General features: G+C 44.1%; 1 protein-coding gene across 1 annotated transcript in view; it reads right to left on the reverse strand.

Moving 5' to 3' along the window:
• Nucleotides 1–26,328, reverse strand: part of ptprn2 (protein tyrosine phosphatase receptor type N2) — a 669,963-nt gene that overhangs the window by 431,176 nt on the left and 212,459 nt on the right. The window contains exons 4-7 of the mRNA XM_078424921.1: nt 25,466–25,574; nt 15,242–15,398; nt 8,158–8,611; nt 6,087–6,299 (exon numbers count right to left, since the gene is read on the reverse strand). Coding sequence (XP_078281047.1) covers nt 6,087–6,299; nt 8,158–8,611; nt 15,242–15,398; nt 25,466–25,574 — 933 coding nt within the window. The remainder of the gene's footprint in view (nt 1–6,086; nt 6,300–8,157; nt 8,612–15,241; nt 15,399–25,465; nt 25,575–26,328) is intronic.

Consider the following 26,328-nt stretch of genomic DNA (forward strand, 5'->3'; position numbering starts at 1 on the left):
CGCTGGCTCTCAAATTCCATGAATTCTAGAACAGTTCGCAGAGATTGGAAGATGGAAAATATATCCTCACTTGGTAGGATTGAAAGGATAGAGTAAACAGGGAGCTTTAGGCCAATTGGATTTTCACAAGGTCCCTCATGTTAGGCTGGGCTAGAAGATTAAGGCACATAGGATGCATGGAGACTTGGTAGATTGGATTCAAAATTGGCTTAACCATTGGTCGGCACAGTGGCGCAGTGGTAGAGTTGCTGCCTTACAGCGCCAGAGACTAGCGTTTGATCCTGACTACGAGTGGTGTCTGTACGGAGTTTGCACGTTCTCCCTGTGACTTTGTGGGTTTTCTCCAGGTGCTCCAGCTTTCTGCGGGTGCTCCAGTTTCCTCCCACATTCCAAAAAGATGTACACGTTTGTATGCTAATTGGCTTTTGTAAAATTGTCCCGAGTGTGTAGGATAGTGCTGGTGTACAGGGTGATCGCTGATCAGCATGGACTCGATGGGCCGAAGGGCATGTATCCACACTGTACCTCTAAAATCTAAAGTTACAGTATAGAAGTCAGAGGGTAATGATGGAGGACTTTGATTCAGACTGGAGGTCCGTGACTAGTGGTGCTCCACATTAATCAGTGCTGGGACCACTGGTGCTTGTGATATGTATAAATAATTTGGACAAATATGTAGTTGAGCTCATTGTTAAGTTTGCAGGTGGCACAATAATTGGTGGAGTTGTAGAGAGTGAGGAAGATTGTCAAATGATTTAGGGGGATATAGATCAGCCGGGCAGAGAAATAGCAGTTGGAGTTTAATCTGGACAAGTATGAGATGTTGCACTTTGCGAGGCCAAATGTACGAGAAAAGTACACAGTTAATGCAGAACTCTTAGGAGTTTTGATAACAGTGGAATCTTGGAGAGGGTGCAGAAATGATTCGCCAGGATGTTGCCTAGATAAAAAAGTATTAGCTCTAAAGATGGACAAACGTGGATCGTTTTCTCTGGAACGTCAGATGCTGAGTGGCGACCTGATAGAAGTATATGAATTTATGACAGGCATTGATATGGTAGTCAGAGTCTTTTTCCCTGCAGAAATGTCAAATTTAAAGGAGATTGTGGCAAATTATTTACACAGGAGCACGGCTGCTGGGGGAAGTGGTTGAAGCAAATCCAAAAACAATGTTTCAGACAAATTTAGAGAGGCACATGAACTAGTCAGGGAATTGAGGTATGTAGATCATGTGCAGTTTAAACTGGCATCATGTTCGGCACAGACATCGCTGGCTGAGGGACCTGTTCCTGTGCTGAACTGCTCTATGTGTCGGAAGGAACTGCAGATGCTAATTTACATGGAAGATAGACACAAAATGCTGGAATAACTCAGCGGGACAGGCTGCATCTCTGGAGAGAAGGAATAGGAACACTGTTCTGTTCTGTGTTCTGTGTTCAGTTAGCCAGACTTCAGGAGTAGGGAAAATGGAGGAATCCACAGTTAAAGAAGTGGCAACAAGGCACTTCGAAAATAACAATAGGATTGTGACAAATCAACGTGGGTTATGTTTGCCAAATCTGTTGGAGTTGCCTGAGGGTGCAACTAGCCGAACCAACAAAAGTGAATCCCGTGTTAGGATTTTCAGAACTCTTTCAATAGATGCCAAATAAAAGGTTATTAAGCAGGAGTTGCACAAAATTGAGTGTAATAATGATTGCGGGTTAATTAACTGGGAGGAGGAGTTTCTGAGTTCCTCAGCAGTTTGTTTTTTTGTTGTAGTTGAAAGAAACAAGCTTGGGAGACAGTGACGAGTGGACTGGTGCCAGGCATGGTGCTGGGGCCCCAGTTTGTTCTCACCTTCGGTCAATGATTTGGATATGAGGATGCACTGACTTACCCAAAGCTGCTAATGTACTGAACGTTTAATGCTTCTGACTAAGGAAGAACTTTTGGGGTCATCTATTTACTCTTGGTCTCATTAATCTGCATGCTTCCCATAAACCTTACGGTCTTGAGTCTGGCTTTATCCTTAAACAAGGCAACCATCCCTCCTGAGCCCTTTGCACTCACAAGATTCAAGTCAGCAATAAGGGAGAGCAAGTCCAAATAAGATTACAGGGAATAGACACACCGTGCTGGAGTAACTCAGAGGGACAGGCAGCAACTCTGGAGCGAAGGAATGGGTGATGTTTCGGGTTGAGACCCTTCTTCAGACCGATGTCAGGGGAGAGGGAGATACATAGATAAGAAAGAGTAAGGTGTGAAAACAGGACAATGGGAATGGAGATCAAGGAAAACGTAGAATGGATCATTGTTAGTTGGGAGAAGGCAACAACAAAGCAAACAGATAAAATGTAGTTGGAGACAGTAAGACTGGTCGGAGAACTGGGAAGGGGGAGGGATGGAGAGAGAGGGAAAGCAAGGCTTACTTGAAGTTAGAGAAATCAATGTTACAGGGTCTAGGCTTTAGGGATCCTAGGTCACACTTAACCAATGAGCCTCGGCCTAGATCCCTGTAGTTCATGAAGGCAATGATCACGATAATGACAAAAAAGTTAATTTCCTAAGGCCCAGAGTGTTCAGCCCGTTGGTCCATAGAGTACTGAACGGAGCCGATGGATATTATTATGAATCTCAATGAGCTTGGAGCCCTGCATTAAAGTTTCTATTGTTTTACAGCACAATGGCACAGACCTAACTTTTCCTTCAGGGATTCTCTCAATCAGATCTGCACCACATTGTGTTGCCTTTCACGTTCGTCCGCAAAAAAACATCTGCCGGCTGTATTATATCAACACCAAAAACTTGGTAGCAGCATGATTGCTGCTAAAATGAGGACGAAATGAAACATTCCTTTCAATTCTGTTCTGCACCACTTTACCTGGGAGAGACCGACTCCATCAGTTTAGCGTCCCAGTTCAGTGCACATCCACACTCAACACTGAGGCTCCCATAATGGTGTCATTAATATTCTCTTGATTTAACATTCCACATCATTTCAGCTGCTAATACCCAACATACAAGTTCCAGAAGTGACTGGACTGACGGCACTGAGGCATCGTACAAAGGTCACCTTGATTGCAACTGAAACTAACTGAATAGTGTGGAAGATTACCAAAAAAAGATTTTGTTTTACAGTGGCCATCATAAGACAACAGTTGTCTTAAACATCCAATCATACAAGGTTATATGGGTCAAACGCAGGCAGGTGGGCCAAGTGTAGATGGGACATGTTGGTCTGTGTGGGTAAGTTGGACTGAAGGGTCTGTTTCCTCACTGTATGACTCTATACAAGGTTTAAGGACCTGCTAAGATCCTAAGGGGAGGTAGACACAAAATGCTGGTGTAACTCAGCGGGACAGGCAGCGTCTCTGGAGAGAAGGAATGGGTGACCCTTCAGAAGGGTCTCGACCCGAAACGTCGCACATTCCTTCTCTCTAGAGACGCTGCCTGTCCCGCTGAGTTACTCCAGCATTTTGTGTCTACCTTCGATTTAAACCAGCATCTGCAGTTCTTTCCTCCACAAGATCCTCAGGGGGCTTGATGGAGTAAAGTTGGGATGCTTCCATCAGTGAAAGAGCCTCGAACAAGGGGACATAGCTACAAAGTATGGGGTCTACCTTTTTTAAACTGAGGTACATGGAGATTGCTACAATTAGGTTCATTATTGTCAGGTATTATGGTACAATGAAAAGCTTTGTTTTGCACGCTGTCCAATCATATCATATCATCATATCATATCATATATATACAGCCGGAAACAGGCCTTTTCGGCCCTCCAAGTCCGTGCCGCCCAGCGATCCCCGTACATTAACACTATCCTACACCCACTAGGGACAATTTTTACATTTACCCAGCCAATTAACCTACATACCTGTACGTCTTTGGAGTGTGGGAGGAAACTGAAGATCTCGGAGAAAACCCACGCAGCTCACGGGGAGAACGTACAAACTCCTTACAGTGCAGCACCTGTAGTCAGGATCGAACCTGAGTCTCCGGCGCTGCATTCGCTGTAAAGCAGCAACTCTACCGCTGCGCTACCGTGCCGCCCTTTTTTCAAAGCCATCCCCTTGTGAAATGTATCGTGTTTCAATGTTATCTCTGAATATCATATCATATCATATATATACAGCCGGAAACAGGCCAATCAAACTAGATAATACCTTAAATACAATCAAGCTAAATTCAAGAGAAAATAGGTAGAGTGAAGGGAAAGATACAGAGTGCAGAATATACTACTCTACATTATAATGCATTGTAACCACACCGTTTCCACTTCCAGTCCAGAGGCAAAGTCCAATGTCCACAATGGTGGTAGAGGTGAATCAGACAACGTCCTATCATATGGAAGGATCGTCCAGAAGCCTGACAGTATTGGAGAAGAAGCTGTTCCCGAGTCTGGTGGTGCGTTCTTTCAAGCTTCTATATCTTCTTCCCGACGGGAGTGGGGAATAGAAGGAATGACCCGGATGGAAGAATTCTTTGATTACGTTATAAAATATGTTTTAAAAAATAACTGCAGATGCTCGTTTGTACCAAAGATAGACACAGAATGTTGGAGTAACTCGGCGTGTCAGGCAGCATCTCTGGAGACATAGGATGGGTGACGTTTCGGGTCGGGACCCTTCTTCAGACCTCGATCTGAAATGTCACCCAGCCTTTTTCTCCAGAGATGCTGCCTGACCCGCCGAGTTACTCCAGCACTTTGTGTCTCTCCTCCAACAACGACGACTGGCTGAGGAGAACTCATCTTCACTTCTTTCTTACAATGCACTGCCAGTAACATAATCAAAGTCTGGACCCGTCAATTGAACATGTGCACTGTCTCCTCTGTTGAGCCGCCAACTAACTGAGACTGCACAGTGTTGGAGATATGTGCATTCAGTGTCTGGAGCAGATGCCAGCAGCAAATAATGAATGGGCGGCACAGTGGCGCAGCCGGTAGAGCTGCTGCCTCACAGTAACAGAGACTTAGGTTCGATCCTGACCTCGGGTGCTGTCCGTGTGGAGTTTAAACCTTCTCCCTGTGACCACGTGGGTTTCCTCCGGGTGCTCTGGGTTCATCCCATATTGCACTGATGATTGGGTTTGTAGATTAATTGGCCTCTATAAATTGCCCATCGTGTGTTGGAAGTGGATGCAAAAGTGTGATAACATAGAACCAGTGCGATGGTCAGCATGGATTCTGTGGGCCGATGGGCTTAATTCCAAGCTGTATCTTTTGATCAATTCAATGAAAAAAAAGAACCTCTTCAATTTGTGTAATAAAACCCCCCAGTTTACCTGTGTAGGAAGGAACTGCAGATGATAGTTTATATCGAAGATAAGACAAAAAATGCTGGAATAACTCAGCGGGTCGGGCAGCATCTCAGGAGAAAAGGAATAGGTGACTCTCCTTCAGGTTCCAACCCAAAACATTGCCTAGTCCTTTTCTCCAGAGATGCTGCCTGACCCGCTATGTTACTCCAGCATTTTGGGTCTATCTTCCAGTTTACCTTCTCATTATCAGGGAGATGACCTCAGTGCATTTTTACTATGTGAGCAATGTGACAATGGTGCCAAACTGGCGACTCTATACTGTCTTAGTGTACCACTGTCACACACTGGTACTATATCTGAGATGCTTATCTACTTTAGTTTAGTTTAGTTTAGTTTAGTGATACAGCATGGGAACAGGCCTTTCGGCCCTCCGGGTCCACGTCGACCAGCGATCCCCGCATATTAACACTATCCTACACACACTAGGGACAATTTTTACATTTACCAAGCCAATTTACCTACATACCTGTACGTCTTTGAAATGTGGGAGGAAACCAAAGGTCTCGGATCAAAAATACCACGCGGACACCGGGAGAACGTACAAACTCCGTACAGACAGCACCCATCGGGATCAAACCCGTCTCTCTGGCGCTGCAAGTGCTGTAAGGCAGCAACTCTACCGCTGCGCCACCGTACCGCACTAACATGTATCTAAGTGCTCATGTACAGTGATATTTGTATTGAACCATATACTGTATAAAAATGAACTTTACCTTAGTATCTTTGATAAATAACATACCATTCTACCATTGAGAGGGAAACGTTTTGAAGTGAGTTCTCCTTACCCTGGACAATCTCATCTCTATTGGTGGTTTTCTCTTCTCCCTTCTGCTGGGCTTCTCGGCGGCTCTGGTCCTGCTCGTCGATCATGTCATCGTCCACAATCTGAAGGGCATCGGCTATTATGCTGGACAATGCGTCCAGCTGTTTGGAAGTCAGGTCGTCCAGATCCACGTGTTGTGCCCCCATTCGCTGGACCACAGTCTGAATTAAGTTCTCTGTCGGGGAACAAAATGCAAGTCAGGACGCTCTAAACATAAGAAGAGAGCAGTAAATGAGTCTCCTTTTGCATCTGCCCGCAGTGCCTCTGTGGATCCTGTGACAGCTGAATGGCGACAGGACCTTAGGGCTAGGGCTCTGAGGGCCAGCGGAATCAAGGGATATGGGGAGAAAGCAAAAACGGGGTACTGATTTTGGATGATCAGCCACGATCATATTGAATGGCTCGAAGGGCCCAATGGCCTACTCCTGCACCTATTGTCTATTGTCTATGTTTCCATGACCAATGGTGATATTTGTGAAGGTACAACGCAAGTCTTTTAAAGGTGCCTAAAAGGCTTTTAGACAGGCACATGGATATGCAGGAACCTGAGGGATATGTATTGTGTGCAGGCAGAAGAGATTAGTTTAACATGGTGGGCCGAAGGGCCTGCTCAAGTGCCGTACTGTCCCATCTTCCTACAATAACTTGGTGGGATTCACAATAGAATGCATCAACTAGAATAGATACGGTAAATGCACACAGTCTTTTGCCCGGAGTCAGGGAATCAAGGACCAGAGAACATAGGTTTAAGGTGAAAGGTTTAAGGGTTTTTTTTCCCCGGTTCCGGCACTTTGCACACAGCAGCCAGCCAACAGTCGATCGTTTTTTGTTTCATGTATTTTGTGTTCTTGTGTTTTTATGGCTGTTGGCAGATAAATTTCCATCCTGGGATAAATAAAGTTCCATCGTATCGTATCGTAAATAGGAAAGATCTAATAGGAACCTGAGGGGTAACATTTTCGCACAGAGGGTGGTGGGTGTATGGAAGGAGTTGCCAGAGCAGGTGGTTGAGGCAGATATACTATAACAACATTTGTAAAGCATTTGGACAGGTACATGGATAGGAAAGATTTAGAGGAATATGGGCCTAACGCTTGCTGGTGGGACGAGTGTAGATGTGACATGTTGGTTGCATGGTCAAGTTGTGCCTGGTTCTGAGATGTGTGACTCTCTGACTCGAACTAAAATGACTCACAACACAGTATAAATTGAGGACACAAAAGGAACATTTGTCCCATCTAGTTCAGTGCTAGTGCTAGTTCAGTGCCATCTAATTCCCAAGTCCTGGTCCCCAGCTTATCCCAAATCAGAGGAACAAATGGTGAGCATACCCTTTGATATGGAAACAAACTTTTAATATATGATTTAAGAAAGTGCTTTTTTCAATATGGAGCATGTGTAAGAGACCCACACTCTCTATCTCCTCAAAATAAGTGAAGCAAGGAACAACTGTTATACAGAGTTAGTGATGCTGAAAATAGAACTCCCCGACAGACGATACGATCTAAACCTCTCTTTGACTGGCTCCAAAGGACTTTACAGGGGTTTACCTGCCAACATTTTGTCAGCCAACGGCAGAGTGAAAAATCATAACGGAGTTGAATAAATACATGAGAAACAAAAAAATATGTAAATGCGTAGAAGGCAATTGAGAGGGGACTAAACAGATGGCTCAGTCAGAGAGACATCTGTTGGACCAAATGGCTCCTGTGCGATAACATTCCATGGCTGTATGATAGATAACATCTTTGAAGTAACCTTCATCAAATCTCAACAGTTAAATATATTCATTTATTCCCTTAGAGTCATAGAGTCATACAGTGTGGAAACAGGCACTTTGGCCCAACTTACCTACACTAACCAACATGTCCCTCCTACACTAGTCCCACTTGCCTGCATTTGGCCCATATCCCTTTAAACCTGTCCTATCCATGTACATACTTGTCTAAATGCTTCTTAAAAGTTGCAATAGCCCCTACCCCAGCTACCTCTTCCGGCAACTTGTTCCATACATCCACCACCGTTCTACATACCATCCAGGTGACTTAAGGGGTCTTTTCCACTGATTCTACTGGCACTGGGTTTATCTGGCATCCTTTCCTCCTTCATCCCTAGGTGATGGTCATCTACATCTAAGTCCAGCAGCCTACTTCTAGCCTGGTTTGGACCTTCCTGCTGTTCGTTCCTTGGTGCGGCAAAAGCTCCCTTCGTCTGGAGGTCTGGTTTGACCGGCATGCGGTTTTCCCCCTCGGCTGACTGAGCTGCTAGCTTCCGTGCCATGTAATCCTCCAGCAACGCTGCCAGTTGTGCCTTGCCAACCGCTCCACTCCCGGGAGGGTCCTGCTGCTGTGCTGGAATGAAGAACTGCTGGTGCTTCTGGCCGTTGTACGGGTGCTGGGATGCAAGGATAAAGTCTGATGGTGCCCCCCCTCGGATTCTATGCAGGAGCTCTTCCGAGGAGAACCCAGGCTGAATGGACTCACTCTGCTGCAAAACACAAAGAAGGCAATGCGAGTTACACGTCACACACTGCTGCTGGATTTCAAAGATATTTTCACTGAGATAATCGGGGATATTGGAATGAAAATCATTATATTTGAATTGCACACTCTACTTCAGCTGTGGCCTCTGACATTTTATAAAATTGAACCATAATCTCTTTGTCCTGATATACTATGCCCTGATGAATGAAGGCACATGTCCCACCTTCCTTTATCTATCTGCGTTACTGCCTTCAAGAGTCAATGGACATATACATCAATGAACGTTTGTCCCTCAGTACGTAGCAGAATCCTGCTTGTGTATATCCTAGACTTTGTAAAATGTGTCACGTCACGTTTTTCAGGATTAGATTCCATCTGCCATTGCTCTGCCTATCTTTGGTGACCCCCTCTCCTGTTTGGGATTTCTTTTATTGCCAGAGAAGATCAGAAACTTTCTGTCAGTACCTCTGCAATCTCCTCCCATGCCAATCCAGAGGTTACAGAGAAATACAGTGGGGGATGAATCGCTGGGGCTTGATGGACTGGACGCGTTGTAAAGAAATTTGGAAATTCACCAGTTCTTGGGACTTATATACTTTTAAAATTACTTTTACAACATATACCATTCCCTTTTCAACACTAATCTGTTAGAAAATTCAATTTCCCCCCAATAATGACAATCGCATTCTCTACGGTGAATTCAGACGGTAAATAATCATTTCAGACCTCACCTACATCTCTCCATCCAGCCACGGATTGTCACTTATGTCCTAAATGGGATCTACTCTTTCCCTTAAGATTTTTATAAAATGCCTGTGGACTTTTTATAAAAATCTTGCCTACCAATGCTATTTTTCAACACCTTTGTTTTCTACACTCCTGCAGGGCCTCAAACGGTTTCAAAGTCTCCTGATCTGTCAGGAGCTATCTTTCTTTTGCACCCAACCCTTGATATCCCTTAATATCCAGGGCTCCTTGTACCTGCTGCCTTTACTAGACAGGATAATTTTGGTCCTGAACTCTTACCATTTCACTTCTCAGTCACTTCCAACAGTCGTACACAGATTCACTTAAGAGTCATAGAGTCATGGATAGAGTGTGGAAACCGCCCTTCTGCCCAACCTGCCCACACCGGCCAACATGTCCCAGCTACACGAGTCCCACCTGCCAGCATTTGGTCCATATCCCTCCAAACCTGTCCTATCCATGTACCTGTCCAACTGCTTCTTAAATGTTGGGATAGTCCCTCCCTCAACTACTTCATCTGACAGCTTGTTCCAAACACCCACCACCCTTTGTGTGAAAATGTTATCCCTCAGATTCCTATTAAATCTTTTCCCCTTCACCTTAACCCTACAGTATGTCCTCTGGTCCTCGATTCACCTACTCTGTGCAACAGACTCTGTGCATCTACCCAATCTATTCCTCTTATGATCTTATACACCTCTACAGGATCAGAGTTGCAAGAAAAAGCGCCCAGTCCACTTTTAACATGTCCTTCCTATATTGAAATTCGATGTCCCAATTCGAGGCCTTAATTACAAGTCTATTCTCGTCCCTCTTCATAACAACCTTCCAACTTACAGAATATTGCTTGCTATATCCAAAATGATCTCCTACTGGTATTACCGAATCTTAGAGCCACGTAAAATTGAATCAGGCCCCTCAGCCCAACTTGTTCATGCCGACCAAGATACCCATCAAAGCTGGTCCTATTTACTTCTGTTGTCGCATATCCTTCCAAACCTTACCGATCCATGTACCTATCTAAAAGTCTTTTAAATGCTGTTTTTGTACCTGCTTCAACCTCTTTTTCTGGCAGTTCATTCCACATAAGTTAAACTCTCTGTGTGGAAAACGTTGCCCCTCAGCTTCCTATTAAATCTTTCCCTTCCGACCATAAATCTATGCCCTCTAGTTTTTAATTCCCCAACTGTTTAAAAGACTGGGTGTATTCACCCTATTTATGCCACTTGTGATTTTATGCACCCTTCATCACCCCTCAGTCTCCTATGCTCCTTTGTTTAATCCTGGCTAAAGGGAGGCTTGTCTGTATGGAATTTGTACGTTTTCCCTGTGACCTGCTTGGGTTTTCTCTGAGATCTTCAGTTTCCTCCCACACTCCAAAGACGTACAGGTTTGTTGATTAAATTAGTTTTGGTAAAAATGTAAATTGTCCCTAGTGTGTGTAGGATAGCGTAAGTGTTCGGGGATCACTGGTCAGTGCGGACTCGGTGGGCCGAAGGGCCTGTTTCCGCACTGTATCTCCAAACTAAACTAAACTAAACACACAGCTAGATAAATGATGCAGGCGTTTGCCTATTAACCACTTGGCTATCTTCACCTCAAATTCCTTTTTACTTGTTTGGTTATGAGATGCCAACATTTCAATGGGATTGTCCACCTCATTCTGAAGAAAAGTGAAGGTATGTGGTTTTGTTTTGAATCTGTTTTAAATGATTTGAATGTCGTATTCATTTACATCACTTTAGAAGTGAATTAATTTTTTTCAGCAATATTAATCATTTTAAAGTTCTAATCCTTTTTCCTAGTTGTTTCTACGTGTCTCGGAACAGGAGAGGCATTTGGAAGAATGTAGAGGCTTTGCAGCCCAAGGTGTCAGAGGGCCATCATGGTACTCAGTGGCCAGGGCCTCAGTGGAACCTCCCGAGCGAGGCCTGGTTGGCACTCACTCATCCACATTGAAGGTTCCTGGCAGCAAGGTGGCGGAAGATTAGTGCGGCTGTGGAACCAAGGCAAGGTGCTTGCCAGATGCAGTAACCCTCGGTCCATGATCAGCTTTGATCGTGCCTTCTAAAAGACGAAGCCAATGATTATGGATGGTCAGGTACATGCCAGGTTTGTTCTGAAAATTTGCCCCAATGGTTTTTGTTCTATCCGTCATCTCAGCATTGTCATTGTAATCCGATTCCTGGCCAAGCCAGCATAATGCCACAACCCCAATCTCTAAAGTATAAAGTCTAAAGTATGGCACAGAAGAAAGAGCAAGAGCAAGAAGAAGGCCTCTTGATTGAGCACAGTTGAAGTAAGGAGGTAGACACTTGAGAGAGAACAGTTTGCAGGGAAACAGGGTGGAGAGAACGTCAGAGTAATGCAATGCTCTGAATGCCACATAAACCATGGGCCAAACGTCCTCTTTTATGTTGTACAAAAGTATTAATATGCCTATCCTCCATTAACAGCATTGGACTTGGATCTTCTTGTTATGGGAACAGGCTCCCACACTTTGTGTGCTGAAGTGGTTGAATTTCTACCTGTGATCTCCTCAGTTACATTTCCTTCTCCTTTGCCTTCAGGCTTCTGACAGTTGGATCTGGGCTGTCAGGTTGCTGTGTCAATTTTTCCACGCTGGTTAGATCTCCAGGGATGACCTTTATTTCCACTGCTGTGAAGTAATCCAGCAGGATGGATTGATCACACACTTCGGAATCTGCCCAGTTTTGATTCTATTAAAAGTCAGCCAGTTTCTACAAGGGTGGACGATTAAATCGGCCAAATGTAAATCTACCCCTCCCTCTGCATTTAATTGACTCATTGGTTCGTTTAGCTACCGTCTGCAATGTTATTCATCAGAACTAATCTGCAAACTTTCCTCCAGTTTTACTTTTCTCTGCTACCACAAAATCATTTTCGACCAGCATAATGCAGCCAAAGACAATTCCCAATGAAAACGGACAGCATGCTATTACTCAACCACGCACACACACTGGCTTTTGATTAAATAACTCAGCTGAAAGATTGGAAACATAGAAACGTAAAAAATAGGTGCAGGAGGAGGCCATTTGGCCCTTTGAGCCAGCACCGCCATTCATTGTGATCATGGCTGATCATCCACAATCAGTAACCCGTGCCTGCCTTCTCCCTATATCCCTTGATTCCACTAGCCCCTGGAGCTCTATCTAACTCTCTATTAAATCCATCCAGTGATTTGGCCTCCACTGCCCTCTGTGGCAGAGAATTACACAAATTCACAACTCTCTGGATGAAAATGTTCCTTCTCACCTCAGTTTTAAATGGCCTCCTCTTTATTCTAAGACTGTGGCCCCTGGTTCTGGACTCCCCCAACATTGGGAACATTTTTCCTGCATCTAGCTTGTCCAGTCCTTTTATAATTTTATATGTCTCTATAAGATCCCCTCTCATCTTTCTAAACTCCAGTGAATACAAGCTTAGTCTTTTCAATCTTGCCTCATATGACAGTCCCGCCATCCCAGGGATCAATCTTGTGAACCTACGCTGCACTGCCTCAATTACAAGGATGTCCTTCCTCAAATTAGGAGACCAAAACTGTACACAATACTCCAGATGTGGTCTTACCAGGGCCCTATACAACTGTAGAAGAACCTCTTTACTCCTATACTGAAATCCTCTCGTTATGAAGGCCAATCCTCTCGTTATGTCCTCTCGTTATTATTATTATCCTCTCGTTATTGTGAGTGTTCAGGCCCCTCTCAAGGCCTTCTGTCCTTGAGGCACAAATGGTGCAATGGATTTTTATAGATTTACTGTTTCAGTGGAAGTAAAGGTTGCTGGTAAAATCGGCAGGTATCTATTGTTCATCCCTGATTACCCTCTGAGCAGACAGGAAGCAAAAGCCAATAACATCAGTGGTCTGGAGCCATATATATATATATATGGTGGCAAGGTGGGGCAGGGGTAGAGTTGCTGCCTTACAGCACCAGAGACCTGGGTTCAATCCTGATTATGGGTGCTGTCTGCACTTAGTTTGTACGTTCTCCCCATGACCGCATGGGTTTTCTCCGGGTGCTCCGGTTTCCTCCCACACTCCAAAGACGTACAGGTTTGTAGGTTAATTTGGCTTCGGCAAATATTGTAAATTGTCCCTGGTGTGTAGGATAGTGCTAGTGTACAGGGCTTGTTGGTTGGCGTGGACCAAGGTGCCTGTTTCCGCGTTGTATCTCTCAATTAAACTGAACTAATATATCGGCCAGACAAGATAAGGGTAGCAAATGCCCTTTCTCCTTCCCTGAAACCAGTTGTACTTTGAAGATAACTCAGTGGTTTAATTATCACTGTAACTGAATGCAGTGTTTTATTCCAGTTTTCTTTACTCATTTTTCATTGAGATTAAGTGTCAGAAATTAATGTCACAGCTTTACACGACTTTTGTTAGGTCATATTTAGAATATTGTGTGCAGTTCTGTTTACACCATTACAGGAAGAATGTGAAGCATTAAATAGCGTGCAAAAGAGGTTTACTAGAATGTTGTCTCCCAGAGAGTTGAGCTATAAAGAGAGGTTGGCCAAACTTACATTATTTTCTCTGGAGCATCAGAGGCTGAGGAGAGACATGATGGAAGTACGAAATTATGAGAGGCATGAAGAGGGCAGTGAGAACTTATTTCCCTGGGTGGATCTGTCTAAGACTCAAGGACATAGCTTTGAAGTGACAGGGGCAAAGTTTAAAGGCAAGTGCAGGACAAGTTTATTACTCAGCAGGGAGGTCTGGGACACGTTGCCAGAGGTGGTAGAGGGCAATGTTTCTGGTTGTCGGGCGAGATCCAGGACAATGGTTGACTGGCTGATCCGGATCAAGGCGACGGCTAGAAGCCTTGCTGCAGCCTGGGATTCGACCGGATTGGGCGACGATCCAGGAGACCATAGCGCCAACTGGACACGGCCTACAGCGGCATGGAGCGGTGGAGCAGTGGTAAAGAACGCCTACAACTTCGCTTGGCCAGGTTGACCCTGTAACACTGCCAGGACAACGGGCCTTTATGGCCAGCTGCACTTAAAGCAACTTGGACTTTGAAAATGGTGCTAAAACCAGGTGACTCTTGGATATGGTTTCAGTGGACTATTTCTATGTACTTTGTACTTATCTGGGAGTGTGCTTATTTATAGTGATAATTTTCTGAACTGCATGCAATCAAAGAACAGTTGAACAGTTAAGTTTATTGTCACGTGGACTGAGATACAGTGAAAAGCTTTTGTTGCTTGCTATCCAGTCCAACGAAAGAACGATCCAACAAATGAATCTCACTGTAACCCGGTTAATGTGATAATAAAGAACCATTGGTGAACTTCCATCAAGCCTGAAACGTTAACTCTGCTTCTCATTGTCCAGCAGTCTGTGGGATTAGGCTGCACTCAAGCCATTACCACTCAAGCTGGTTGGGTCTTTCCTTCGAGATGTCATAAAAAATATTACATATTAATATTAAGTTCTTTATGAGACCTTTATTTTAAATGTAAAATATGCTAGTATGGAAGGCTTCGAAGAAGGGTCCGAACCCAAAACGTTACCCATCCTTTTCCTCCAGAGATGCTGCCTGACCCGCTGAGTTACTCCAGCACTTTGTGTCTATTGTTGGTATTAAGCAGCATCTGCAGTTCTTTGTTTCTGCATTAAATCTCTTCCTCCCTCTGCAGGTACTACCTCACCTCTCGGGTGCTTCCAGCATTTGATTTTGTTATGCTCTGCCTGTTTCCCAAGCCAACTATACAACCTCCAGTGTTCCTCCCATTAAAAAGAACCATTGCTGCTATATATATTCTAACATGTTTCATAGTTCATATGTGGCAGTAATTGTCAAGGGCATTTATATATTACTGACCATTTTAAAACGGAGTAATGAAAATCAATACTAACCTTGTCAGTTCTGGTCTTATGAAATGGCACGGGATTATTGGACTGGGAGAGAGCTTTGAGAAGGTGAATATATTGATGAAGGGACTTGAATCTTTGCAGGTCACCATCATCTGCCCCTTTATAAATTTCCTCACTTGGCATCTTTTCCTTCGGAGCCCTAAACAATTAAGAAATAGCAGTCAGGTGAGTTAAACTGTGAGCGGCATTCAAGCATCGAGCTGCAACAGCTCCTCATCAATTGATTGTGCATGTCAGCACACACCATAAAACACAACAGGCTTCTGTTCACTCAGTTACGAGAAGGCCGCCATTGCGGCATTGCCTCAGTCCGAGGCATCTGGTTCATCTTTTGGTTGTATCTCAGGGCAATTTCTTAGACCATGCTTCATGATTGGATTACTTATCTGGCAGGTGGATAAGGAGGCACGAGGAACTGCAGAAGTCGGAACGTTGAGCAAAACACAAAGTACCGAAGGAACTCAGCGGGTCAGGCAGCATCTGTGGAGGGAAATGGACAGGAGACGTTTCGGGTCAGGACCCTTCTTCAGACTGATAGCAGTAGTGGGGCAAAAAGCTTGCAAAGACAGGTGGGGGCATAACAAATTCTGGCAAGTGATGGGTGGATACAGGTGAGGGGGCTTGATTAGCAGATGGGAGGAGTAAGTGACAAAGGCTAGAGGTGATAAAGAGTATTATATAAGGAGAGAAGTGAAACGTGAAGTCATTGGGAAGGATATCGGTGGAAGGGGGATGATGGGTGGGAAAAGACACAGAATAAAGGAAATGAGGTTGGTAAGGATGTAGATGGGTCAGGCAGCATCTGTGGAGGACATGGACAGGCATCATCTCAGGTTGGGACCCTTCTTCAACCCAAAATGAAACTATCCATGTCCTCCACGGATCCCGCCTGACCAACTGAGTTACTCCAGCATGTTGTATGTTTTTTTATTAGTAAACCAGCATCTGCAGTTCTTTGTCTCTAGGGTGTTGTTGGAGTTAGATGAAGAATGAAGATCCAATGGGATTAGATGAAGAATGGTGGGAGCAAGGCTCACATGATATATTGTCATCCAGCATAAACTCTTTCTGTGTTTCCATGCTTCAAATACCATCAATACAATTTAAGTCCACAAAGTAGATTTGCGGAGCAACTGATCTGCTCCTGATCCCAGGTAAAAGCATTTATGACTCATCAATAATGAGGTCGAAAGAGAGCTAAAATAAGCCATATTTTGTATGATTATTCCTTCATCAATGATCTTCCATCCACTATAAGGTCATAGATGGAGATGGTTACTGATGATTGCACAATGTTCTACTCCATTTGCAACTCAGCAAATAATGCAGCACACGCCTGCAGCAAAAGGTAAACTGATGGAAGAACTCAGTGGGCCAAGCAGCATCTGCAGAGGAGACAGGATGGCACGATGTTTCAGGTCGAGACTGCATCCTAAACATTGATCATTCCCCTGTCTCCACTGATGCTGCTTGAGTTCTTCCAGCAGTTGTCATTTTGTTCCAGATTCCACGATCTGCAGCCCCTGGTGCCTCCAAATGTCCCGTGTCTCCAGAGCCCATGCCAGTGTTCAGCAGGACCTGGACAATAATCGGGCGTGGACTGATTAATGACAAGCAGCATTCGCTCCACAAAAATTCCAGATGACAACCACCTCCAAAGAGAGACTCAAGTCATGTAAGTCAGAGATAGATAGATTATTGATTAATACAGGTGTCAGAGCTTATGGGAAGAAGGCCGGAGAATGTTAGGAGGGAGAGATTGATCAGCCATGATTGAATGGCGGAGTAAGACTTGATGGGCCGATTGGCCTAATTCCACTCCTATTCCTAATGACCTTTTTTGCTTTTATTGACCATCCTATCCACCTGTGTCGCTACCTATAGGGTCGAACACCAAGATCCCTCTGTTCATCAACATTCCTTTGCCCTCTAACATTTATTGTCTACATTCTACACCTCTTTGATTTCCCAAAATGCCTCACCTCGCTCCTATCAGGATCAAATTCCATTTGCCAACACTCATCCCAACCTCCCACTTGATCTATATCCTGCCGTAGACTTATGCAACTTTCCTTGCCATCACAATGCCACTAATTTTCATATCATTCCCAAACACAATAAACATTTATCCTACATTAAGTTTTGAGCCAGAATCCAGGGATGTATGTTTCATCTTCTAGAATGACAGCTTGGAAACTTACCTTCAACAAATTTAAGTATCGGGAATTTAAAAACATACGTCTCAGCAATGGCAGTGTGTAGCTATAGTTTTTGTTTGAAATCAGATTGTGTTTGTCAAAGTCCTTGAGGGAAAGAAATCTGTCATCGTCTCTGGTTTGGCTTACATAAGGTTACAGTCCCACCATGTCACAGCATGGAAACAGGGCCTTCAGCCCACATTGTCCAAGCTGATGAAGATGCTTATCTAAGCGAGTCCCAGTTGCCCGCATTTGACCCGTAGAAGAGTAACAACGCAAAATACAATGTTGCCTGTCCATACCCTGCAGAGATGCTGCCTGAACCGTTGAGTTACTCCAGCGCTTTGTGTTGTACGCCTTCTAAACCTTTCCTGTCATGTACCTGTTCTAAAAACAAAGTTTTGGAGCAACTCAGCGGGTCAGGCAAGGCAGCATCTGCGAAGGAAACAAACAGACAATGTTTTTTTGGTTGAGACCCTTCAGACTGGAGAATACTGCCTGTCCCGCTTGTTCCTCCAGCATTTTGTGTTTTGCTCAAGATTCCATCATCTGCGGTTTCTTGTGTCTCCATTTGAAATGTTATTATTGTACCTGCCTCAACCACTTCCTCTGGCAGCCGGTTCCATATACTTCCCAACTTCTGTATGTAAAACTTGTCCCCAATCTAGCTGCTGCCTCTCGTCACTACCAAGTGGACAAAATTACATGCTTTGCACCTTGTATGTTTGTACAGACAAGAGTGACCAGGAGTGACCAATCATGGCTCCTTGTAGAAGGTTCTCCTGCCATGCTCTGCAAATATATCTGCGGAGTGAATAACTTCATCCCATGTTGTGACGATACATAAATTGTAACCGTAAGGAACTGCAGAAGCCGGTTTATACCAAAGAAAGGTACAAAATGGGGGAGTAAGTCAACGCGCTCCTGGAGAACTTGGATAGGCAACATTTCGGATGGGAACCCTTCTTCGGGCTGATTGCAGGGGGTGGGAAAGAAAGTTGGGAACTCCATTCGGAGAGAGGAGGAGGACTTCTTTAAAGTAGGCATAAGTTGTATCAAGGTGCAAGGATGACTTGGGTTTGGAAATGCCTGGTTGGATTTCACAGTGATGTTGGACAATGCAGAGGAATGGCTATTATAACATTGCACTGCAGCATAGATCAATGCAGAACGCATCACATGTCTGAATATCTGAGCACACGGGTTGTCAATTAGACAATGACTACAGCAGAGGTACTATGTTTAGTACCTAGAACAAGCAGAAAGAAAAATACTCTGAAATAAGAATAGAAATTGCTGGATCAGGCAGCATCTGCAGAAACAGAAGAGTCAGCATTTCAAGTCATAACCATTCATCTGAACAATTCCTCCCTCCACAAAATAGAAACGTTAAGCCTCAATTCTGCACAGTTATCTATGGATTCAGTGTTGAATCAAGGAATTGTAGATGCCAGTTTTCAAAAAAGGACACAAATACACAAGAAGGATGAGAGGGGATCTTATAGAAACATATAAAATTCTTAAAGGATTGGACAGGCTTGATGCAGGAAATATGTTTCCAATGTTGGGGGAATCCAGAACCATGGGTCACAGTTTAAGAATAAGGGGTAGGCCATTTAGGACTGAGATGAGGAAAAACTTCTTCACCCAGAGTTGTGAATCTGTGGAATTCTCTGCCACAGAAGGCAGTGGAGGCCAATTCACTGGATGTTTTCAAGGGAGAGTTAGATTTAGCTCTTATGGCTAAAGGAATCAAGGGATATGGGGAAAAAGCAGGAACGGGGTACTGATTTTAGATGATCAGCCATGATCATATTGAATGGCAGTGCTGGCTCGAAGGGCCGAATGGCCTACTCCTGCACCTATTTTTCTATATTTCTATGTTTCTGTGTTGGAATAACAGCAGATCAGGCAGCTTCTCTGGAGAACATGGATAAGTGATGTTTCAGATCCCCTGAAAGATCCCCCGACCCAAAATCTCACCTATCGGTGTTCTCCAGACATGCTGCCTGAACCGCTGAGTTACTGCAGCACTTTGTGGCCATCTATGGCTTCATTCCTGATACAGGGTTACAACATTGAAACGTCGATATCCCTTTGCCTCCGCAAATGCTGCCTGGCCCATCGACTTCCACCTGCAGCTTGATTTTTGTACCTATAGTTTTGCTTTGGATTAGTCAAAGTTCCAGCATGCTGAGAATTGATTTAGAAGCTAAGCTTTCAAATATTCATTAGTGACTTCAATGCTTTGGGTGAGATAAGTGCTTCGATCAGGGACTATTTCTGGGAGGTGTTTATTTCCCCAAGTGTTAATTTGGTGATTTTTTATTGTTCCAATCTATACACCACCAATGGCTCCCTTCCCAGTTCCCTGGTTCAATTATCATTTGTACCCACCTGAAAAACAATCTACAGAAAGCCTTACTGAAGACCAGCAAAATTAGCACGTTCTTACATTCCTCAAGAAATTGGAAGAGGGGAGGAACAGAGAGACATGGTGAAATTAAGGACGGATTTGCGTGGACCACCTCTGGAGTACTGAATACATTTTTGGCCATTTTTACCTGAAGAAGTATATATTCACGTTAAGGAGAGAATTGGACTCGAGAGTGGATCAGCTTGAGACCTGCAATGAATCTTGTGTTGTCTAATGAAGAGGTATTGAGTACAATAGACTGATATTTTCTGCAGCTTAGAAGAAATAGGAGTAAGCTTATTAATAATACAGGGTAGGATATAATTTTTATTGTTCCAATCTACACACCACTTATGTCTCCCTTCCCAGCTAGGCACAAAATGCTGGAGTAACAGGACAGGCAGCATCTCTGGAGAGAAGGAATGTGTGACGTTTCGGGTCGAGACCCTTCTTCAGACTGTCTCGGCCCGAAAAGCCACCCATTCTTTCTCTCCAGAGATGCTGCCTGTCCCGCTGAGTTAATTGTGTCTATCTTCGGTTTAAACCAGCATCTGCAGTTCCTTCCTACACATTTTGTCTACCTTCCCGGCTCCCTGATTCAATTGTTATCAGTACCCATCCTAACAACAATCCTCACAAAGCCCGACTGAAGACCATCAAAATAACACTCTCCAGGGCTCTACCATTTACTGTGTAAATCCTGCCCTGGTTTGAAATACCAAAGTGTAAGACCTCATTCTTGTCAGAGTTAAACTCCATTTGCCATTCCTTGGCCCACTTTCCTTCCTATTGTAAATTTAAATATCCTTCCTTAATGTCCACTATACCTCCAATTTTGGTATCATCTGCAAATCTGCTAACATTGTCACCCAAATCATTAATATAAAAAACAAACAACAGTAGACCCAACTCATCCCCTGTGGCATTACACTGGTCACAGGACTTCAACTACCATTTGACTTTTTCCTCCAAACCAATTTTGAATCCAGTTGGCTGTCTCACCTTCAATACCATGGATCTCCCCTTCTGGGAAGCCTACCCTGCGGGACCGAGTCAAAGACCTTACTAAGGTCCATACAGACAACATCCACTACCCCACCCTCATCAATCCTCATGGCGACCTCTTCAAGAAACAGATACTGTATGGGAAACATGATTTCCCACTTTACCAGTAACGTTAGTCCTGAGAACCTGTGGTTGTTCTCCTGGCTACATGGGAGGTGAAGAGGTTTGGTGGAGGTCATGATGGGCTTTGCCAAGGCAGACAGAAAGAAGTAGCTCTGGTTCAAAAATCAGAGGCCATAGATTGAGAGTTTTCAGCAAGTTTTCAGCAAGTCGGGGACGAGCTGCCTGTCCGTGGGCGTGGGGAAGAGAGTGGAAGTTTTGTTGCCTCCATCACAGTGAGGGGGTGTTTGGAGTCACTGTGATGGATGTTTGTGTTGGGGTCATGTGTCTTGTGTTCTTTTTTGTTTTGTTTTGTGTGTGACTGCAATGTAATTTCGTCCGGTACCTCGGTACCGAATGACAAATAAAGCTCTGTATTGCTGTATTATGAGTTTGAAGTTATGCAAAATACCTTATTCACACCGAGAGCAGTCATGATAAAGGGTGGCATAGTGTCGCAGCTGGAAGTGCTGCTGCCTCGCTGTGCCAGAGTCCCGGGTTCGATCCTGACCTGGGGTGCTGTCTGTGTGGAGTATGCACGTTCTCACTGTGACAGCATGGGTTTCCTCCCACATCCCAAAGACCTGCAGATTTGCAGGTTAAATTGGCCTCTGCAAATTGCCTCTCATATGTAGGGAGTGGACGTGAAACTGGGGTAACATAGAACTAGTGCGAACAGGTGATCGATGGTCGACGTGGGCTGAAGGGATTGTCGCAGTGCTGTATCTTTCAATCAATTCAATCAATCTTGAATTCGGTTGACAAAAGGTAGTGGAATAGAATCAATCAGAACCTTCCAAAGGAGAATAAATGTCAGCTCTGTGAAGAAAGAGCAGAGTTGGGGGAAGGGAAGAATGGGACTGATGTTGATGGTTCCACAGAGAGATGGCATAGAACACATTGGCCAAATAGATTCTTTCTGTGCAGCTACAGTTCTATGTTTAAAATTTGTGGACAAATCCGGGGACACAGTGAGGGAATGGACGTAGATTTGATTGAATGGCTGAGCAGACTCAAGGGGCCATTTGGACCGCTCCTGCTTCTGTTTCCTAATATTCCAGGCAGGTCCCTACGTATTCCAGTTGTCGGCTGCAGGCAGGATTGTGATAAGATATGATCAAGACATCCATCAGGTCTCTTGACAGCCAGCTAATAAGGCTTGGTGGGTGGAAGATGTAGCAAAGCATCGCAGGTCAGCAACTTCACTGAGTTTGATCGTATCGTGTAAAAGTGGCACCATGTTCAGTCAGTGTGCAGACACAGGTGCAGGGGGAACAATGGATGTTTTTCCCCTCCATAACCAGACAAGGAGAACCAAAAGGACAATCATTATGATTAGGCATTTTCTATGGTGAACGCCCGGCCGACAAAATGGTCTCATACTTTCCCAGTATTTGCACAGTTTGTCATGGTGATAGAGTGGGATACGTTGGGGGGGGGGGGATGGAGAGCGGAATGGGAAGGGGAGAATGTGGAATCATCATTTTGATACGGAGGGAAGCTATTCAGCCCTTCGAGACGCTGCAGCCTCTAAGTGAATCGATATTTTCAATCTCATTTCCCCAGTCTGCTCCCATAGCCCTACAATTTCTCTCCTTTCCGAGGACACTGATTAATACTGGCTGTGGGGAATGAGCCAGTTACAGCACGCAGTAACATGGCATACAAATTAGGAGCTGGAGTGGGTGCACATGATCTCTCAAGCCTGCTCCGCTATTAAGCAAGGTCATGGTTGTTCTGAATGTAACCTTGAATCCGCACTCCCACCTCCAGCCCAGTAATCTTACACCATTTCCCTATTAATTGCCCATCAATCTCTGAATAGATTCAAAAAAATATTCACGGACTGCTCCCACCAACCTATGAAGAAGTGTTTTACTCACTCTCAGTGAAAAATAATTCGCAGTTTAGAATGATTATTTTTTCCAAATTTCACATGTAGCGCAGTGGTAGAATTGCTGCCTTACAGTGCCAGAGACCCAGGTTTGATCCCCACTGTAGGTGCTGTCTTACGGAGTCTGTATGTTCTCCCTGTGATCGCGGGGTTTTCTCCAGGTGCTCCAGTTTCCTTCCATGCTCCAAAGACGTACAGTTTTGAAAGTTAATTGGCTTCTGGAAATTGCAAATCCAGAACAAGGGGCCACAGTTTAAGAATAAGGGGTAGGCCATTTAGAACGGAGATGAGGAAGAACTTTTTCAGTCAGAGAGTGGTGAAGGTGTGGAATTCTCTGCCTCAGAAGGCAGTGGAGGCCAGTTCGTTGGATGCTTTCAAGAGAGAGCTGGATAGAGCTCTTAAGGATAGCGGAGTGAGGGGGGTATGGGGAGAAGGCAGGAACGGGGTACTGATTGAGAGTGATCAGCCATGATCGCATTGAATGGCGGTGCTGGCTCGAAGGGCCGAATGGCCTCCTCCTGCACCTGTTGTCTATTGTCTATTGTCTATTGTCATGAATGTGTAGGAGATTGCTGGTGCAGGGGTTGATCGCTGGTCAGCACAGACTTGGTGGGACGAAGGGCCTGTTTCCGTGCTGTATCTCTAAGCTAAACTAAATTCGTCAGTTCAAGAATAACTATTACTCCCGCTGGAAACAGAAAACAAAGTACAGTTGATCAGAAATATTTTTGCCTCACAGCCATCAAAGGGTGATCAATGAGAGGAGGCTGACATGAGGTAGGGTAGGGACACCATGTACAGGAAAGAAAAGAAAACGTCACACACAGAACACAGCTGAATCCAACAGGGACCGACATCCAAAGACTTGAACCACAGATGAAATGGATTCTGATGATTATCTTTCATACGTGAAAGAGAATGAATGAAATTATAATGGAGCTAGTTTATATTCCCTCTTTTTTTCCAAAGAAACTTAACTTCCAGACTGATCAGGCTCCCCATTTGGGACTTAACTATTCTTCAATATTTAATGGCATAATTTCTTTCATGTTTATGCCAAACAGCTTTTTGTTCACAAATCAAAATTAGTTCAAAGCTTTGTGCAGGATTTAACTGTTTGAGGAACTGCAGTGGTATTGATTAGGGATTATTGCAGAGGTACTGATCAGGAATATTTTGTGGGCTATATCTGTAATATTCAGAATTTATTATCTTAAAGTGTGATTATAGTTTACTTGCACACATTTTGTCTTAAAAAAAATATTTCTCACTTCCATCAATTGCAAAGAGAACACTGAAGAGTCCAGCATAAGAACAGGCCCTTCGGCCCACAATGTTTGTGCCGAGCATGATACCAATTACAACACCTGCACACAATTCATACTCTGCATATCCAAAAGTCTCTTAAATGCCATTATTGTATCTGTGTCATCCACTACCCCTGGCAGCATGTTCCAGACACCTTCAGTATAAAAAACATACGCTGCATAACTCCTTTAAACTTTGCCCCTCTCATCTTAAAAATATAATAGTATTTGATTTTTCCATCCTGGGAAGAAGGTTCTGACTGTCTATCCGATCTATGCCTCTCATAATTCTGTACACTTATATCAGGTCTCCCCACAACTTTCGCTTTCCAGAGAAAACAAGCCAAGTTTGTCCCTGTAACTAATTTAGTTGAGTTTCGTTTAGTTGAGTTTAGTTTAGTTTAGAGATGCAGTGTGGAACCAGGCCCCGCGGCCCATCAATGATCGCCCATTCTATACTAGACAATTTATAGAAGCCAATTAACCTTCCAACCTCTATGTCTTGGGAATGTAGGATGAAACCAGAGCACCCAGAGAAAACCCACACGGCCACAGGAAGAATGTACAAACTCCATACAGAAAGCACCTGTAGTCAGGATCTGAAGCTATAAGGCAGCAACTCAACTGTGTAAAATTTTGTAATTGTCCCCAGTGTGTAGGATAGTGTTGGTGTATGGGATGATCGCTGGTCGACGCGGACTTGGTGGGCTGAAGAGTGTGTTTCCAAGCTGGATTTATAAAGCATAATGCCGAAATCAAGTGTATTTAAAATGCATAGACACGAGGTTAGGCTAGAAAGGGGTAATGATAATGGGAACAGACCATTGATATCCAGTTGCAGATAGACTAATCAGTCTGAAGAAGGGTCTCGACCTGAAACGTCACCCATTCCTTCTCTCCTGAGATGCTGCCTGACCTGCTGAGTTACTCCAGCATTTTGTGAATAAATACCTTCGATTGATATCCAGTTGGTCAATTTTAGGGTTTACAAAAAGCCAGACACAGTTTCATTCTTGAGACCCTTTCTCAATATCTATATGGTACGCATCTCCAATCTGCCAGCATGTTTCAGATATTACCTCTGCCTGCACTGAGTAGTTTAAATTGAATTCTCCATTCATATTGACTTCATAGTTATTTATTACCCGTGGAAGTGGTCTTCACGGGAGACCCTACTGAGTGTCAGCCTTCAGCAGTACCAGAGCAATTCAGCACTTTAATTCTCACCTCAAGCTGTCTGGAGAACCAGCTTCAGGATGCAGGTGACGGGTCAGGTGGAGATTGGAAAGTTCTTTAGCAATTACCTGCTGCGTCGTTTCATCGTGCCACATTAAACCTGTCAGGAATAAAGAGCAGAAATGAATTGAAGATGTCATTATCCTGCCTCTCTGCTGCCAGAGTCGAACATCACTTTCCCAAATTTAGCTTTGCTTCTCAAACAAGATGAGCTTTTTTTTAAGTTAACACATGTTAAACACTCAGACATTTACGCATTTTATACCAAACGTCACATGGTAACATTGCAAGGTGTAGTAAGGATATCTACGTAACTATTTTGTGGCATGAACAGTGATTACCAGCAACGTTTCCTCCTTCCAGTCTCCTTGGCATTGAACACAGAGATCAACACAACCCGATCAGAGCTCAACACAACCGTCAATTGTCAACTGCAAATCATCATCCAACAACTACTGATAACTTGCACAGGACCGACAAGATAGCAAAACCACCCGAGATGTTTCAGAGAAACAGAATCTGACAACATCTTGAGAAGATACCAGGAAGACATCAATAAAAGGCTTGTCAAGGGCGCTAGATGGTAAGCAGGATATTGGAGGGGTGGAAGAGGGGTGTGGTGGGGGAACTCCTTGGTTCTGGCCCAGGCAGCTGGGGACATTGCCATCAATGGGGAAAATGGTATCGGAAATATACACAGGGCCAAAATCGCAGGGGCCCGAAGCTCTAATAATTGGAGCAGTTTTAAAGCTTGAGAGGGTAAGGTATGATCTCAAGAACAATTGGTATTCATACAACCTCTTTCATCTTGCAATATGTTCAAAGATTCGTTGGAGGAATGTTACTGACCAAGA

This window comes from Rhinoraja longicauda, chromosome 2, assembly GCF_053455715.1.
Source record: "Rhinoraja longicauda isolate Sanriku21f chromosome 2, sRhiLon1.1, whole genome shotgun sequence".
In the NCBI taxonomy this organism is placed as follows: Eukaryota; Metazoa; Chordata; class Chondrichthyes; order Rajiformes; family Arhynchobatidae; genus Rhinoraja; species Rhinoraja longicauda.